The sequence below is a fragment of the Hyperoodon ampullatus genome, assembly GCF_949752795.1.
Source record: "Hyperoodon ampullatus genome assembly, chromosome: 19".
NCBI lineage: Eukaryota > Metazoa > Chordata > Mammalia > Artiodactyla > Ziphiidae > Hyperoodon > Hyperoodon ampullatus.
Genome location: NC_136932.1, coordinates 4754518 through 4770546, shown reverse-complemented (window position 1 = coordinate 4770546; position 16029 = coordinate 4754518). Strand labels below are relative to the sequence as shown.

At 57.6% G+C, this 16029-nt stretch overlaps 1 protein-coding gene across 1 annotated transcript; it reads left to right on the top strand.

Annotated features, from left to right (window-relative positions):
- The first annotated feature begins 10571 nt into the window (after nucleotides 1–10571).
- On the top strand, nucleotides 10572–14903 carry PCGF2 (polycomb group ring finger 2). Its single transcript, XM_079724926.1, has 9 exons — nucleotides 10572–10706; nucleotides 11424–11520; nucleotides 11817–11872; nucleotides 11960–12010; nucleotides 12212–12320; nucleotides 12493–12547; nucleotides 12636–12731; nucleotides 13770–13850; nucleotides 14382–14903. The coding sequence occupies exons 1-9, from the start codon at nucleotides 10595–10597 to the stop codon at nucleotides 14757–14759; spliced, it is 1035 nt and encodes a 344-aa protein (XP_079581052.1). The 5' UTR covers nucleotides 10572–10594; the 3' UTR covers nucleotides 14760–14903.
- Nucleotides 14904–16029: the final 1126 nt, after the last annotated feature.

Below are 16029 nucleotides of genomic sequence, written 5' to 3'. Positions count from 1 at the left end.
GGACATTTTGGCTTCCTATTGGCTGTGAATCTTTGTCAGTCATCAGACAGGAGTTTGGTTGAGAAGCCAAAACCAAGGGGAGGAAAGCGCAAAGTGAAAAGTCACTCTCAGTGCGGAAGAGCCCGGCGTCGCGGTGCAAGCTGGTATAGCGGTGGACTCAGTCTCTGGGCGCAGGAGACGCCGGCCGGAACCTGCGCCCACGTGGGCTAGTGAAACCCGAGATAAGGGCCTTTGGCTCCAGTGAAGGGCCACGGGGTTGGTTAAGAGCACGCTGTGTGGGACGGGCATATTACTCATGAAGTTTGTTTCATTTATTCATTCCAGAAATCCTTACATCTGTTGTATGCCAGGCACCATGCTAGGCTCTGGACATGCACTGGACTAGAGCTGTGCCTAGTATTTAAGAGGTGCCCGTAAAGTGCGTATTTACTCTTGCGAGGGGGGAGGGGCACAGGGAGGGTGTCGCGGGTATTCTGCGGCTGTAGGGGTTGGGCTGCAAAGGGGACGTTTGGAAGCCGAAGGTGGTTCTGCTTATGGGGACTCTCAGCAGGTCGACTTCACGTATCCCCAATCTCAGATCACCCTAAAGACGGACATCACGGGCTTCCCCAACTTTAAGATCCAGAGGAGGCTGGCGACGATTTCCGCCACCCCCGCGCCAATGGAGGGGAGGCGAGCACGTCCCGCCTGCTCCCCTCCCCAGATCCGGACCCTTCTTTGGGTCTGACTTCTTTCGTCCGGTTATGGAATTTCCGATTCCTGCGCTGTCGCAAGCTCACTCCCATTGACTCGGCTCACTGCGACACGGGTAGTTATCACCGTCTCTGTGGCGCAATCGGTTAGCGCGTTCGGCTGTTAACCGAAAGGTTGGTGGTTCGAGCCCACCCAGGGACGCTACCTGCTTTTTTTTCCCACCCTGAAAAGGAAAACCTAAAGGCATTATTCTCCCAACCGCTGTAAAGCCAAATTTTGTATTGAAATAGCGGACAACACTTTTTGTATAGCTAATCAGAGGGTCGTTGTGACTGAAAATTCGTTGTTCCGTTAATGACGGGATAATGTCTCCAGCACTTCCCTCCTCCGCCTACCTCCCACCCCGCCCCCAAGCTGGATTGTAGGAAAGGCAAAGACAGGTTTTTGTCTCACCATGCGATACGTTTAACGTTGCATTTTTCGTAGGATTAAGAATGAATTTGCAGTGGAGGTTGAACAGTTTTACATTGTCTGCTTCAATCAATGTTACAATCTCGAAATATTACATTCGGAAAGGAATAAAGTAGTGCGAGAGACAAAGGCAGCGACCAATTGAGGGATGAAGAGAAAGGTGAGAAAGGGAGAACACAGCTGTGATGTACGGAGAGAGACAGAAAGAGGGGACACGACAGAGAAATAGGCGGGTGGGTGGAAGGAAGACCCGGAAAAAATGGAGAGGGGGAAAGAGAAGCAGTTAATATGAGAAGCATGAGAACAAATAAATCAACAACAAAAAAACAGGTTTTTTTTTCTAGAAATACAGAGACGCGGGGAAGAGGATGGGAAAATAGGAGCAGAATCTGACAAAGGACATTGTTTTGGGGAGAGTGAAGGAGTAAAGAACACAGGTAAAGATAGTCCTAATATCCCTAGAGGAGCTGCCCTCTCCTACCATTGTCATCCTCTTCCAGGAGATCTTATCCTCGCAGTATCTCTTCGTATGTGTGCTGGAAATAATTACCTAGATTCCCGAGTTCCTGCCCTCTGGAAACTTCTAGTCTATGATACACACAGTGACTCTTCTGATGAAGAGTTTGTCAGCTAGGTGACCTCCTGAAATACTACAACTAACACAATGGAGGGGAAGCTTTGGCATCTCATGTCCGCCAGAGGTGCCTCCCTGGGCTGGGAGTGGGAGCCTCCGCTTTTAATAGGAGCTAAGCTAAGGACTCTCTCAAGCAGTTCCCTTCCACATTTGGTGTCTCCTCAAGACTGGGCTCAGAGGAAGCCTCTCTGAAAGCCTTCCCCAGTGCTCACCCACCCTTACCTCGAGCTTACAGGGGCGGGGGTGGGGGTGGTAAGCGGCAAACGGAAGGATACACAGTGCCCATAAAAGCTAACGGGACAGGCTGCGTAACCCTCCCGCTTGCCCCCGCCGGCCTGTGAGCACCCTGTGGGGCAAAAGCCCGGCTCATCAGCTTTATATCCCCTGTGTTTAGTGTAGTCTTTGACAATGGCACAGGACAGGTACTTCTTTGTCGGGAAACCTGGGAACGTCAGAAGTGAGAAAGGTTTGGTCAGAGGTTCTCCTGATAAAGCCAGAAGGGCCAGGGATATGGGGACTGGAAAGTGATGGAAGTGATTAAAATGAAGCTTTCGTGGGTCGTGGGGTCTTCTGTCTTGTGTTTTTGCTCGTGACTGGCGCTTAATAACTGAGGAACAAATGAACGGATTCCCAGTGAGCACGGTCGTCCCCTCGGGCGGCACTCCAGGATTAAAGGGCTGCAGTGGGGACTCAGAGGGACGTCAGCCTTCTTCCCAGTAGCAGATATCCTCCCACCTTCATCCAAGACAGCCCCTGGGTGCCCCCTGTGGATCATGGGTGAGACCGAGACCTTAGCGAAACCCCTACAGGTTTCTCTTGCCCGGGATCTTCTAGCCCGAAAGGAGTGGCAGACCAGGAGTCCCTGCTGCACTCCCCTCCCCGCAGGGTGACTGGGGGACCGTAGAGCATACGCTAGCCTTCCCGGGCAGAGTCCAGGATGCCGGCAACACACTTGCCCCAGGGACAGTGGGCGTGTCCACGCCAAGAGCCCCCTTTCCGTGAAGGGCGGCGAACTCCCGGTCTCCCCGCACAAGGAAGGAAGGGAGAGCAGGTCCGCGGGGACCACCCCCTCTGGGCGGAAATCTCTCCAGCGCTTCCTCTTCCTCCCCGCCCCCACTCGGTGGGTGTGCGCCAAAGACTGAAGCTGGGGTCACTTGGCGGCCAGTGTCCGCAGGTCTTCTTGTCGCCAGCCAAAGGGTGAAAGCATTCAGCCTGGGGGCCTCAGCTTCGGGTCTGCCTGGGCTGCGAAAGAGGAGGGAAGGAGGAAAAGGAAGGCGGTCGGATGCCTGCTGAAGATTCGTTTCCTAATTTCCTAACTTGAGCCACCCACCGCCAGTGCGCTTAATGGCGCTTCTGGCCGGCTAATCGAGCTCTTTGGAGCGACTGACATAATGATCATCCCTAATAAATCCTGAATAACGAATACGCGAATAGACCGTCCTAATCTAATGAGGCGGGCCCACGGTAGTCTCCATAACGTAGTATCGATCGGCTTCCCCGGCGCCGGCCTCAGCTGCTGCTCCAAGCTTTTCCAAGCTCCCTCCTAGTTTTCTCCTCCCGGCGGGAGCCACTGGGTACCGGAGCCCGGAGCAACGATCGGAGTAGGCGGGCACCAGCCACCTTTGCGCTCGCCGGACTCCTCCCGCCGCCTGGGCGAGCGAGGCGCACCAACCTTGCAGAGGTCGGGGCGCAATCGGCGCGCGGGCGAAAAATGCGGGAGTAAGTGCCCGGCAGGAAAAAAGCGCGGGCCCACTTCCGAGTCCCGGCGCCTTGTTTTCGAGTGCATTCGGGCTTCTCGCGTTAGGCCGGGTTACTGTGTCCCGGGCCCGGAGCCTGAGCTGACGTCTTCAGCTTGCCTCCCGGCCCAGGTTGTGTTCCGATCTTGACCAAGCACACCGGAGGCGCCAGCCTCCACCACAGCAAACCGAGCCCTCGCCGCGAGACGTCCCTCCAGGCCTCTGCCTCCGTCCTCCCGGCGGTTTGCTCCCTCGAAGCGCCCGGGCCGGGTCTCCGGCGCAGCGTTTCAGAGCCGCCGATCGGGCCGCCGAGAGGGCAAGGGGAGTGGGGAGGAGACGCTCGCTCTCGCCCATGCAGTTATTAATGTCAAGGGAGTGTCACTTAAGTGAATGAAAATAACCCGGACTCGTGGCCAGAAGCGTCGCGTCCCCCCGCCTGAGCACATTGCCATCGAGGCCGAGGGGTGGAGGGCTGCAGAGCGAGCCACATTTCAGCCCAGTCCGCATCTCACCATTTTCCAGGCGCTCCAGCTAGGGTCGAGGATCGCAGGGTCAGGGGATGGGGGGGCGCACACATATTTTGGGGGCAGGGGTTAGTTGAGGAAGGGTGAGGTCGTGGTCTAGTTTTGGGGGGGCCGGCACCCGGTTGGGGGCGCAGCCTTGTTAGCCTCTCCCCCTCCTCCTCTTCCCCTCTCCGCAAACACCCTGAAGGAATGAGGTCACGTGGGTGAGTGGTGGGCGGGACCTACTCTTGTCTGGAGGAAAAAAGCCATTTTGTCTCCCCCCCGCCTCCGAACTCTGGTCCCTCCCCTCCCCCCTCCGTCCCCTCCCCTCCCCTCTCTCCCTCCCACCCCAAACCGCTTTCACAAACTCCTTTCTTACCGTAGGTTTCTCCCCTCTCGCCGCCCGAGCGAGCGACACGGCTGCGGCCCCCCTCCCCTCCCTTCCCTCCCTCCCTCCCATCCCCCCCTCCCCGAGACCCACCGGACCCCGAACCCAGGTAAGCGGACGCGGACTCCCCTCTCCCTCCTTCTCCTACCCCGTAACCATCTGGGGACTGGGACTGGGAGCCGGTACATCCTTCTTTACAAACCCCTGTGGGGGTAGGCTCTGAGCCGGGCCTTCTCGCGTCTCCGCCCCACCCCCGCCGGCCCCTGTCCTAGCTCGCCCCGTCCGCCTTTCTTTCTCCCTTTTTTCTCTCTCCTTTTCCTTTTCCTCCCTTCCAAGATGGCCGAAGTGCATTCCCCTTTTAGCGATTTGGCGTCTCCCTCGACCACCACCTCTTTGTGCCTCAGCCCCCCTAGACCCTGCTCCCGAGGTAGCGAGGGGGAGGGTCCGAGGCAGCCACAAGGGCTTTGGGGCTCCGCGCTGGGGCGGATCTCTGCCCCCCTAGCCCTCCCCACGAGCCAGCTCAGCTCCTGGACCTCTCCCACTACTCCTTTCGGTTTGGGGAGGGGTCGCTCTCGGTTTCTTCGTTGGGCACTGGGGCGTCGTGGACGCGCGAGGACTTGAGGCTGGGAGGAAGGGGACGAGCTTTTCGATTGCTGCGGGGCCGGGGGAGGGCGCTCTTCCCTGCCGGGACCGGTCGTCTCGGGCACCTCCCCCAGTCGGTCCCTTTCCCCCCGCCATCCCGGGACTGGGCGCCCCGCCCCCTCCCCTCCCCGAGCCACCTCGGCGGAGCCTCTTTCTCCGGAACACCCCTCCTCGGGCCCCGCCGAAAGTTTGGCTCTAGGGAAGGTAGGAGCGGCCACCCGGTAACTGGGGTCTCTGATCTTCTGACCCAGGTTCCTGGGGATGCCGGGGTGGAGGGAGTAGAATGGAGATGGGAAGATTTATCGCGATATTTCCTATCGCCCGCAGATGCAGGAGGGGGCTGGCGGACTGGCCGGTCTTCCACTGGGGAGCCCGGCTGCCCCCTCCTTTCCTACGTCCTCCTGCTTCTATTTCTGAGGGGATGGGACCCCTCGGCGAGCAGACACCCCTGACCCTCCTGTCTCCACGGGGGGCCCAGGCGTGCCTCTCTCCCTCCCCCACTGCCCCCGTCTGCCCAGAATTGCTCCGGATGGCTTGAGGTGGCGAAGGAGGAGGCCTGGGAATGGTGAATTTGCCTGTAAATATTGTGGAAGCGTTGCCCCGCGCTTCCCCCTGGTCTTTGTCTCTCAGAGAGCGCCCCCCCACCGCGCTGCCTCAGTCTCCAGGGCTCCCTGTCGCTGGGGGCGGGGGGTGGGTCTCCTGGTTGTCTCCCACTCCGTTCTTAAGCCTCCTTCTCTGGGCCTCTTGCAGTTTGCATCTGTTCCTGAAACTCTATAATTTCTCTCCCTCCCCCTCTCCACTCTGTTCCAAGGTGCTAGTACTTGGAGAAGGAGCATAAAGGCAGCTCTGTTATAGCTTTTCGGTGGGGAGGTTTTCCCCGGGGTTTCCTGGTTTGGAGTTGGGGTTGAGGTCTTAGAGCTGTCTTTGGAAAGAGGCAGGAAGCAGGCCTGAGGTGAGACTTGGGACTTGGGATCCAGAGTGTAGCTGGGTGGGGTTCAAGTTGAAGTCTTTGTGGGGGGTGCTCTCTCCTGCTTCTGGTCTTCCCTGGGAGATCTTGGTTGATGGAGCTGTTGCCATGGGAATGGAGAGCGCCTGAACAGGAAGAGGTGACATCTTCGTGCAGGTTGGATGCCCACCCCACTCCTCCAGCCTCTGGCCCCCAGAGCGAGGCTGGGAGCTGCACTGCCTTTGTTGCTGGAAGACTTATGTTATAATTTACCCTCGGTAGACCGGGGATGCACAGAAGGGTGGTGTGTGTTTGCAGCTCTCGTTTCAGGCAGGGATGTCAGACTGTGTGCTCCTGGGGTGGGTGGGGGCGGCTTGTACATCTGGCAAGCATGGGCCTGGCTCTGGTCTGGCTGTATGTGTGATGGGGTGTGTCTGTGTGTGTGTCTGGCCAAGTGTCTGGCCTTGTGTGTTGTGAATGTGAGAGAGAAATGGAGGGGGTGTGTCTGGCTGTGTGTGCATATGTGTGTGTGTATCTGGCAGTGTGTATCTGTGTATATTCTGGATTTTTGTCTTTGTCTGATCTTAGGAAGCCGAGAGGTGGGAAAGGGAGGGAGGTAGAGTGAGCCTGTGTTCAGGAGACTAGAGGACTTTTTTGATGCTGCTGGTGGAGGCGCAGATCCTCCACCCAAGGGCAAGGGTCAGGGAACATTGAGAGTTTGACGGTGTCCCAGACAGACCTCCACCCGCTACTCTCCCTACACACACACAAATACACAGGCTTGCACAGCTGAACCCGAACTCCTGGGACCCAGTGCAGTCTGGCTCACTGGGCTTCCACAGAGCCTGCTTCCATACCTGTATCAGGAAAGTTGGGTGAGGCCATTCGCCTCTGCCCCCGCTTCCTACTTCAAAGCGAGAATGTGTGCTGTTGGTTACGTTCTGGCCCAGATGGCTCACTGAATGGTCTTCTGTGGAACCTGGAGTCCTTCTACCTTCCGCCTGCCTGGATGGAGTCAGGCCAGGCTTATTGGTTCCTTAGATGAGTAGGAAGGCCGGCCTGGGTGCCAGTGTGGAAGGAGCACTGGAACGGGAGTCAGGCCGCGTCTAGTCCTAGAACTGCCACCGAGTGACTGCATGACCTGAGACAAGTCACTTCTTTCTGAGTTTCTTCATCTGTAAAATGAAAGGACTGGACAAGATGCTTTCTCATAAGATCCCTTCCACCTCTGCAATTCTAGATGTCTGGATGTGACCTTCAGTGACTCTTCCCAAGACTTGGAGATTTTCTAGCGAGGGAGTTGGGTGAATTTCATGTGGAGGGAAAGCAGAGCAAAGAGTTCTGTAGCTGGGCATCAGAAGGAGCAGAAGGGGACCTCTGGGTCGTCAGAGATTGGCTATTTCTGCAGGGGAAAAAGAAAAAATAACTGACACTGGGAGAAGTCCAGATTACGGGGGAGCTTCCAGAAAAAGACTGGTAAGAATGGAGAGATGGGGGGTGATCTCTATAAGGAGGGGGCTTTGAGGATGGGGAAGGACACATGCCAGGCTTGGATGGCAAGGAGGAGTTGGGGTTGGGTGCTGGGTGCTGATCAAGCTCCTTTCCTGCCACTATAGCTGAAACCCGGGGCACCAGGGGTCAGAAGCAAGGGCTGTTCCACCATGATGCCCTTGCAAAGACAGTGGTTTGGGGACAGAAGATATTGAAGGACTTGGCCCCCGGTTGGGGGAGGTATTGTGGGTGGGAGACAGTGCTCAGGTCCACTGTGGGGATGTGGTCAGTACTGACCTATGAAAGCCTCCAGAGCTCCACAGGGCCACTTCCACATGGCCCTTGGTCTCCCTTTTTCTGCTTCTTGGGACTTGTCTCTCCCTCTCCTTCACCCTCAGGCTCTTCCCCAAGGTGATGGGAGCTGGAGGTCCAGCCAGTTGCAGCTGGGGAGGAGCTGGGTATGAGGTGTGGGGCCCTGGGGCCTCATGGGGGGAGAGAGATGGTGAGTGGGTGAGGGAACCGAGCTCCTGTTTACAGTTGTTCTCGGTACCTGCTGGCAGGGCCCTGCAGGTAACCATGGCAATCAGGTGAGGAACCAATCAGTGCTTCTCCCCACCCCCAGCCCCAGAGGTCTGAGGCCCCTGGGGATGGGGTCGGTGGGGGGGAGCAGGGAGTGTGGCAAGGGGGCTTTTTTTTTTTTTTTTTTGCGGTACGCGGGCCTCCCACCACCGTGGCCTCTCCCGTTGGGGTGCACAGGCTCCGGACGCGCAGGCTCAGCGGCCATGGCTCACGGGCCCAGCCGCTCCGCGGCATGTGGGCTCTTCCCGGACCGGGGCACGAACCCGTGTCCCCTGCATCGGCAGGCGGACTCTCAACCACTGCGCCACCAGGGAAGCCCGGGGCTCATTTCTTAAAGGGAGAAGGAGGAACATTTCATCCAGTAAAAGCACCACGGCTCTTACCTTCACCCGTGCATCCAGAACAGAGCTTGAGGGGTAGTCTTGGTCTCAGTGCTTGCAGAAGTGAGAGGGTGAGGGTCACGGCCATTTGCTTAGGAGCTCTTGCATGTTGAGGCCACAGTTGGCCTGGAAGGAACTGCACGGGAGTTCTTAAAAGCAAGTGTCTGTTTTGAAAACACAGTGAGTATGTGAATGAGGTGGCTAAGGCAGTGTGAAGCGCCCGTGTGTGTGTGTGTGTGTGTGTGTGTGTGTGTGTAAGTGTGTGTGAGAGACAGAGAAAAGAAGGCATGAGATATGCCAATAGCAACCAGGACCCTCATACATTATCAGACCCCAAAATGTTTTGTTTCTGGCTGTGCACACACACACTGAGATTCATTTGGACAAGGCACACACATGGGGCAAGTAGTCACGTGAAGTACCTTTGGAGGTCCAGCAGCATGTACGCATCCGATGGATATTACACACGCTCGGCGAGTCAGCCACTTGGAGTTTGTTCCCTCCTCTGGATGGTTGTAATAATATTTGGGCATCTTGCCAGGGGTTACTATGGGAACGACCAAACAGTGTAGTAGCCAGCAAGGCTTCTACATAATTATGAAGAGGGGACCCATGCAGGGAGAGCTGGCTGAGGGGAGGCGGGAACCCCTTTCCTTCCTCGGGCCATGTCTGCAGGTCTTGGCCGCTGCGTCTCCACTGGCTCTGGGCTTGCTTGTTCCTCTCCGTCTGCCCTGCGACTTGGTGTCTCTCTCACATGTGGCCTTTGTGTCTCTCCATCTCTTTCGGTCTCTGGCCAGCCTCTGTTGGCTGTTTGGGTCCTGGCCAAACTCATTCTGGGGTCTCTATGGAAACTGCTGATTCCCAGCTGTGAATTTTGGGTCCTAGAAAACCCAACGTGTTGGCTTTAGAAGTCTTTCTGGAAAGGAGAGAAGGATGTATGCTGTAAAAGAGCTGTCGGGACTTGGCCGCCCTCCCAAGCCCTGCCCCTCGGGCTTCTACTCTGGGAAAGGGGAGGGAGGTGCCACCGCTCCTGGGCGCAGGTTGGAATTCTATACCAAGAAGTAAGCACACCAGCCAGTCCAGACCTGGGCTTTGCCTTTCCTCCCCGGACCCTGCCAGGGCCTGGCTGGGCACTTGGTGGGCTGTGGGGAGAACTTTCTGCATAGCATAGCTTTGGCAGGCATCTCTGAGAGCCGGTGGTCTGTCACTGGGCAGCTTGTGGCCAGGTTGCAGACAGGATACGGTGGGTGGGTAGCAGTGCCCACGTGGGGAGATTCCTGCGTGTGCCTGGGAGGGGCAACGTGAGCAGGCTCTTTGTCGGGGCACATGGTGGCCTTCCTGTGGAAGAGGCAGTAGCAGTCTTTTTGCCCAGACTTTGCAGTTAACCTGCAGAGGGCAGGGCTGGGCCCGGGGGGCGGGCTGGAGCTGCGTGTTCCCAACTTTGGGCACATAAGGACCATCCTCAGTATTTCCTGCTTGAGCACCAGGCCTAGAACCTGCATGGTCAGCATATGGTGCATTTCCAGGGAGCTGCTCCGGGGCTGGGGCTGGATGCAGCCGTGCAAGGACAAGTTATGGGGTGCCCCCTTCAGCCTTAGGGCGCATGTGCCCCCAGTGTTTCCAGGGAACGCTTCCTGGAGAAGGAGTGATGGGATGGAAGGAGGGTAGGATGCGGTAGAAAGACCCAGTCAGGAGTCTCAGTTTCCTTATAGTTCCTGGTGAGTTCACTTGCGTGAATATGGATTGGGATCAGGGAGATTTTCTAAAACTCCGTTCTCTTCCATTTTCCTGCCTCCCCACATCCTCTGGAGAGTTGAGTAGTACTTCCTGTGGTCTAACCTCAGTCTTTCTGCTGTCCTGAGATAGAACCTCACCTCGTTGCTCAAGGTCATGCAATCTCCAGAGCCCCTGGCACCCAGTGAACACTCACAGGGGGTCAGAAAGAACCATCCCCGCACGTGCACCCTGTCCGGCCTTAAAGTGAAAGGAAGGGCCTTGGGCCCAGGAGCGATGTCGCTTGTGGGGCAGGTGGCGTAGAGTGTGGGAGGGGCTCTTGGCTCTGTGGGTTCCTGATTCCATGTTTATTTCCCAGGGTGACGCTCCCCAGTCCCCTGCCCCCCACCCCGGCATCATGCATCGGACCACACGGATTAAAATCACGGAGCTGAACCCTCACCTCATGTGTGCCCTCTGCGGGGGGTACTTCATCGATGCCACTACCATCGTGGAGTGCTTGCATTCCTGTGAGTTGGGTCGAGGGGCTGCTCCTCGGGTGGGTGGCCTCTGCCCTGAAGAGCAAATATGTCCGTGTGTCTGGTGAGGGTCCCAGGTCCCTGAGAGGCCGCCTTGGAGGGGATACTGGAGGGTTCAGCTCAGAAGTTCATTGGGGGAACTTTTACCTGAAATCTCAGTTCTCTCCTTGAATCTCTGTGGCTGAAATGGCACTCCCTGAAGATACAAGTGCCCTGGTGTGCACCACGGGCTTGTGGCTGGGGGTCAAGGACCCTGGGAGGTGTCTAATAGGTTGGCTATTGTTTTGTACTCCGTCCGGGGGACTTGGGACTTGGGGCTCACCTTCTGCGTGGTACATGACACTGGCTACACACACACACACACACACACACACACACACACACACACACACACACACACACACACACACACACACACACACACACACACACACACACACACACACACACACACACACACACACACACACACACACACACACACACACACACACACATCTGTCCTCCCCCAAGGATGGATGATAAGGGGCAGTTGCCATCTGTGCGAGACAGGACTGTGTTGGGTCCTTGAACAGGCCTGAGCTGCGGGAACAAGGTGGAGAAGAGGGGATACCTGAACCCGAGCAGGGGGCGTGGGGGTTGGTCCTGGGTGATGAAGGGGACGCTGACTCTTCCTCCTCTCTCCACACCCCCCCCCGCCCCACCAAGTCTGCAAAACCTGCATTGTGCGCTACCTGGAGACCAACAAGTACTGCCCCATGTGCGATGTACAGGTCCACAAAACCCGGCCGCTGCTGAGCATCAGGTGGGCCCAGCACTTCCTCCTGTCCCCGCCCACCCTCTAGGGCAGCCGCCCTCCGTCCCCCAGCCCCCCTTGCTTCCTGAAGCCGGGGTGGCAGGTGAAGGAGAAGCACCAGACGTGGACCGAATCCCCTTTCTTCCCTCAGGGGTGTATCCAGCTGAGAAATTCTAGGGAGGTAGAGACGAGGCCCCTAGGGACCCCCATGCCTGGGCCCTGGGTCTCAGGAAGGGAGGTGGGACCCCACGCTGGAGAGTCGGGGGGACGTGGTTGCCAACAGGCCCCTGTGTGCTTCTTTCCAGATCTGACAAAACCCTTCAAGACATCGTCTACAAACTGGTCCCTGGGCTTTTTAAAGGTACCTACACCCTTCATCGTCCTGCCACCCCCCACCCCCACTGCCCAGCGTGTTGCTCCCCGCCTCAGCCTGCTCCCTGTCTTCTAGATGAGATGAAACGGAGGCGGGATTTCTACGCAGCCTACCCCCTGACAGAAGGTGGGTGTGTTCACGTGTGTGCGCGTGGCGCTGCCCCAGGTATAAGGGCCAGATGCATGGAGGGCCGGTGGGCACCGCACACGGCCTCCCCAGCCCAGGGGTGGCTGGGCTCACCGCACTGAGCTCTGAGATCCCTGGGTCCTTGGTGGGGCTCCTGTCCCCCCTCCTAGGCCGACGCCTCAGAGCTCTCTCCTTCCGCAGTTCCCAACGGCTCCAACGAGGACCGTGGTGAGGTCCTGGAGCAGGAGAAGGGGGCTCTGAGCGACGACGAGATTGTCAGCCTCTCCATCGAGTTCTACGAAGGCGTCAGGCAAGTCTGGCCCATGCCTGGTCCTTTTGGGGTCCTAGGCTGGGTCCCTTCTCCCATGCCATCCCCATTCCTCTGGGAGGAAAGGGTGCTTCCGGGAGGGCCTTCCGGATGTGTGCAGTTAGATCCTGCCTGCTCCAGGGTCTCCCTTGCTTCATTCCTTCTCCTTCTGCAGGGACCGGGAAGAGAAGAAGGGCCCCCTGGAAAATGGGGATGGTGACAAGGAGAAAGTGAGTGCGGGGGCCTGCCCAGGAGCGGGGTGTGGGCTGGGAGAGTGCCGGGGTGGACCCCAGCCCTTGGGTGCCTCTCCCCCACCAGACAGGGGTGCGCTTCCTGCGATGCCCAGCAGCCATGACTGTCATGCATCTCGCCAAGTTTCTCCGCAACAAGATGGATGTGCCCAGCAAGTACAAGGTGAGTCCCTGGGCCCTTTTGAAAAACGTGTCCGTGTGTGGGTGCATCTGACAATCTGTGCATCTCAGCCATTGTTCGGGGCTGGCTGGGTGTCACCAAGGGCCTGCACGGTTGTGTAATTGAGTCCGTGTAGAAGGGTAACTGAAAACTAGATTGGGGTGGGGCCGTCTGCGTCTGCTGAAGCCAGTGTGCAGAGGTGCAGGAGACCAAGATGGTGTGTGTGTGTGTGTGTACATGCTTGCACGTTTAGAACTATGGCAGAGGTGTGTGTGTAAAAATGCAGGGCCTTACCTGGGGCCAGCTGGCTGTGGGAATGCTAGTCTGAAATTGCCAAGGAGCTTTAGGACTTTGCTTCTCAAATTTGAATATGTATATGATCCCCTAGAGATCTTGTTAAAATGCAGATGCAGGTTCTTTTTTTTTTTTTTTTTTTTTTTTTTGCCTCGCCTAGAGGCATGCGGAGTCCTAACCACTGGACCGCCAGGGAAGTCCCAAAATGCAGATTCTGACTGAGTAGATTTTGCATTTCTGGCAAGCTCCCAGGTGCTTCCGGTGCTGCTGGTCCATGGACTATTGAGGCTCTAGGACAGTGGATCCCAAACCTTGCCACACGTCAGAATTACGTGAGGGGTTGCCTATCGAGATTAAAACTCGATTCATGTCATACCAGTTAAAACAATCTCTGGGAGTGAGATCCAAGCATTGGTGTGATTCCACTGTGCAGCCTGGGCGAGAGTCATTGCTCCACAAGTTCCTTCTCACCTGGGCCTTTTCTTTGTCTGTTGCTCCTCTGGAGAACGTGCCAGAGATAGAAGGGGACCCAGACCGCCGTGTGGATTGCCGGGGCTGGGGCTGTTGATGATGTGGGTATCTTCTTTGGATCCCTTCCCACCTGCTGGTCAGGAGTTATGTGGGAACAACTCTTGATAGGGAAGTCGAATCCAGCATGAAACCCCGGAGTAATGAGGGACCACCTGCTTGGAGCCTCTTTGCCAAACAGCTGGAGGCTTGAGCCGTGTCCTCCCTGTCCTCCTCCAGGTTGAGGTTCTCTATGAGGACGAGCCGCTGAAGGAATACTACACCCTCATGGACATCGCCTACATCTACCCCTGGCGGCGGGTGAGTGGGTGGGGTGGTGCCAGCAAGGGGACAGGGCCGAAAGGGGACACTGGGCCATCACGTGGGCCACGCTGCTCTAATCACCGTTTATCCCTCGTCTCATGAGCTGGACATGTCCGGGGTGGCCTGCCACACACCAGGTCCGCCTCCGGACGCTCTCCCACGGATGACTTCCCACACTCCGAAGGAGAAAAGGGTCCCTGGGCAGACCGCGTGCCCCAGTTCGGGTGTGGAGGAGTGAGCTTTGCCTTCTGCTCTCCGGCCTCCCTCTCTCCTTTTTCTGTCTCTGGTCTCACGTGCGCCCTCTTCCTCTCTGGGTCTCTGTGTGCCCCCGTCTCTCCGGCCTTGCTTGGTCAGTCCCACATCGCGTGTCTCTTCCTCTCTACCCAGTCTTTCTCCTCTCCGAGGCCTGGACCTTCCCTTCTCCCTGTTCGGGTGCCGTGGGGTGAAGGTGGGTGGCTGCCCCGTTAGCCTCTTTCTCCTGACGCCCTCCCCTCCCCTCCCCTCCCCTCCCCTCCCCTCTCCCTGCAGAATGGCCCTCTCCCCCTCAAGTATCGCGTCCAGCCAGCCTGCAAGCGGCTCACCTTGCCCACAGCGCCCACCCCCTCCGAGGGCACCAATACCAGCGGGGCGTCTGAGTGTGAGTCAGTCAGCGACAAGGCTCCCAGCCCTGCCACCCTGCCGGCCACCTCCTCCTCCCTGCCCAGCCCAGCCACCCCCTCCCATGGCTCTCCCAGCTCCCATGGCCCCTCGGCCCCCCACCCGACCTCCCCCACGCCCCCCGCCACAGCCAGTGGGGCCACCACAGCTGCCAACGGGGGCACCTCGAACTGCCTGCAGACACCGCCTTCCACCAGCAGGGGGCGCAAGATGACTGTCAACGGAGCTCCCGTGCCCCCCTTAACTTGAGGAAAGGGACCCTCTTCCTCCTTTTCCAGCTATGCCTCTCCACCCCTCCACTTTTTCTGGGCCCCCTTTTCCACCTCTTCTACTTTCCCCAGCTCCCCCCACCTTAGGGGTCGGGGATGGGTTTTATAAATAAATCTATATATATATATGTACATAGGAAAAACCAAATATACATACTTATTTTCTATGGACCAACCAGATTAATTTAAATGCCACAGGAAACAAACTTGATGTGTGTGTGTATGCGTGGGGGATGGGGTGCTCCGTTCTGGGCGGTCTTGTGTGATGTGCTGTGCCCTTTTTGGGGGTGCCTAGAGGCGGACCGGTGGGGCCACTTGAGGCTCGGTGAAGCCCTGCCCCACCCTCCTTCTGTTTCCCAAGGCATGTGCGGTGTTGGAGGGGCCCCCACCAACCCCCAGAGCTTTAGGCACGACTCGAACTGGCTGTGTATGAGGTCCACCCTGCTTCTCTCCCCATCCTGGCTGCTGTCCTGCCCTGACCCTGACCAGTACCCTCCCCCCCCACCACCATTGTTGAATGTCCAGAGAATTGCTAAGACAGTGCCTTTTACAAATGCAGCCTATCCCCTGCTTCTGAGGAGCAAGTGGGCAGTGGAGAGGGCGTCTCCCTTACCTCCTCCCCTTGCAGTAGAAACTCTGTGTAATAGATAGTTCTGCCTTTTTTTTCCCCCGTGTGTGTGGCCTTTGCATCATTTATCTTGTGGAAAAGAAGACTGAGGCCACAGAAGGCCTCAGCCCTTGAACGTCCACTGTGGTGTCAGCATTGTGAACCGCTTCACCCCCTTCTCCCACGCCCCCCACCCAGGAGCCCGCAGTAGCAAGGCGGATGGGGAAGTCTCACCTCGGGGCCTGTGGTGGAGAGGTGGAAGGGTGGGGGGGTTGACCGCAGATAAGCACAGACCCCAGATTTTGCCAAAGGCAAACAGTCCTCCAGTGCCCTCCCCACCCGCAGCTGAGGCCAAGTCAGGAAAGAGCAACAAGCATCTAAAAGCACAGGAAGACAGAACCTGTGAGATCCGACCTCGGCTCCATCCCAAGAAGTCAAGTGGTCTGCCCCCTGAGGGGCAGACCCCAACAGACCCCCGCCCACCAGTTCTTCCTCCAATGGACATAGGTCAGATCGGGACGAGGGGAGGAGGCAAGACTATCACAGCCTCTGTGTCTGGGGTCAGGTGTCCCCCAGTGGGTTTGTCTGTGTTCACACCTCGTCCTGTGTCTGAGGTGCTGTGGCTGTATCCTTCTCCTGGGAC

Coding starts and splice junctions, on each gene's coding strand:
- PCGF2 (XM_079724926.1), top strand. CDS start 10,595: ATGCATCGGACCACACGGATTAAAATCACGGAGCTGAACCCTCACCTC. Junction 11,521..11,816: donor CGGCCGCTGCTGAGCATCAG/GTGGGCCCAGCA, acceptor GCTTCTTTCCAG/ATCTGACAAAACCCTTCAAG. Junction 12,321..12,492: donor GAGTTCTACGAAGGCGTCAG/GCAAGTCTGGCC, acceptor CTCCTTCTGCAG/GGACCGGGAAGAGAAGAAGG.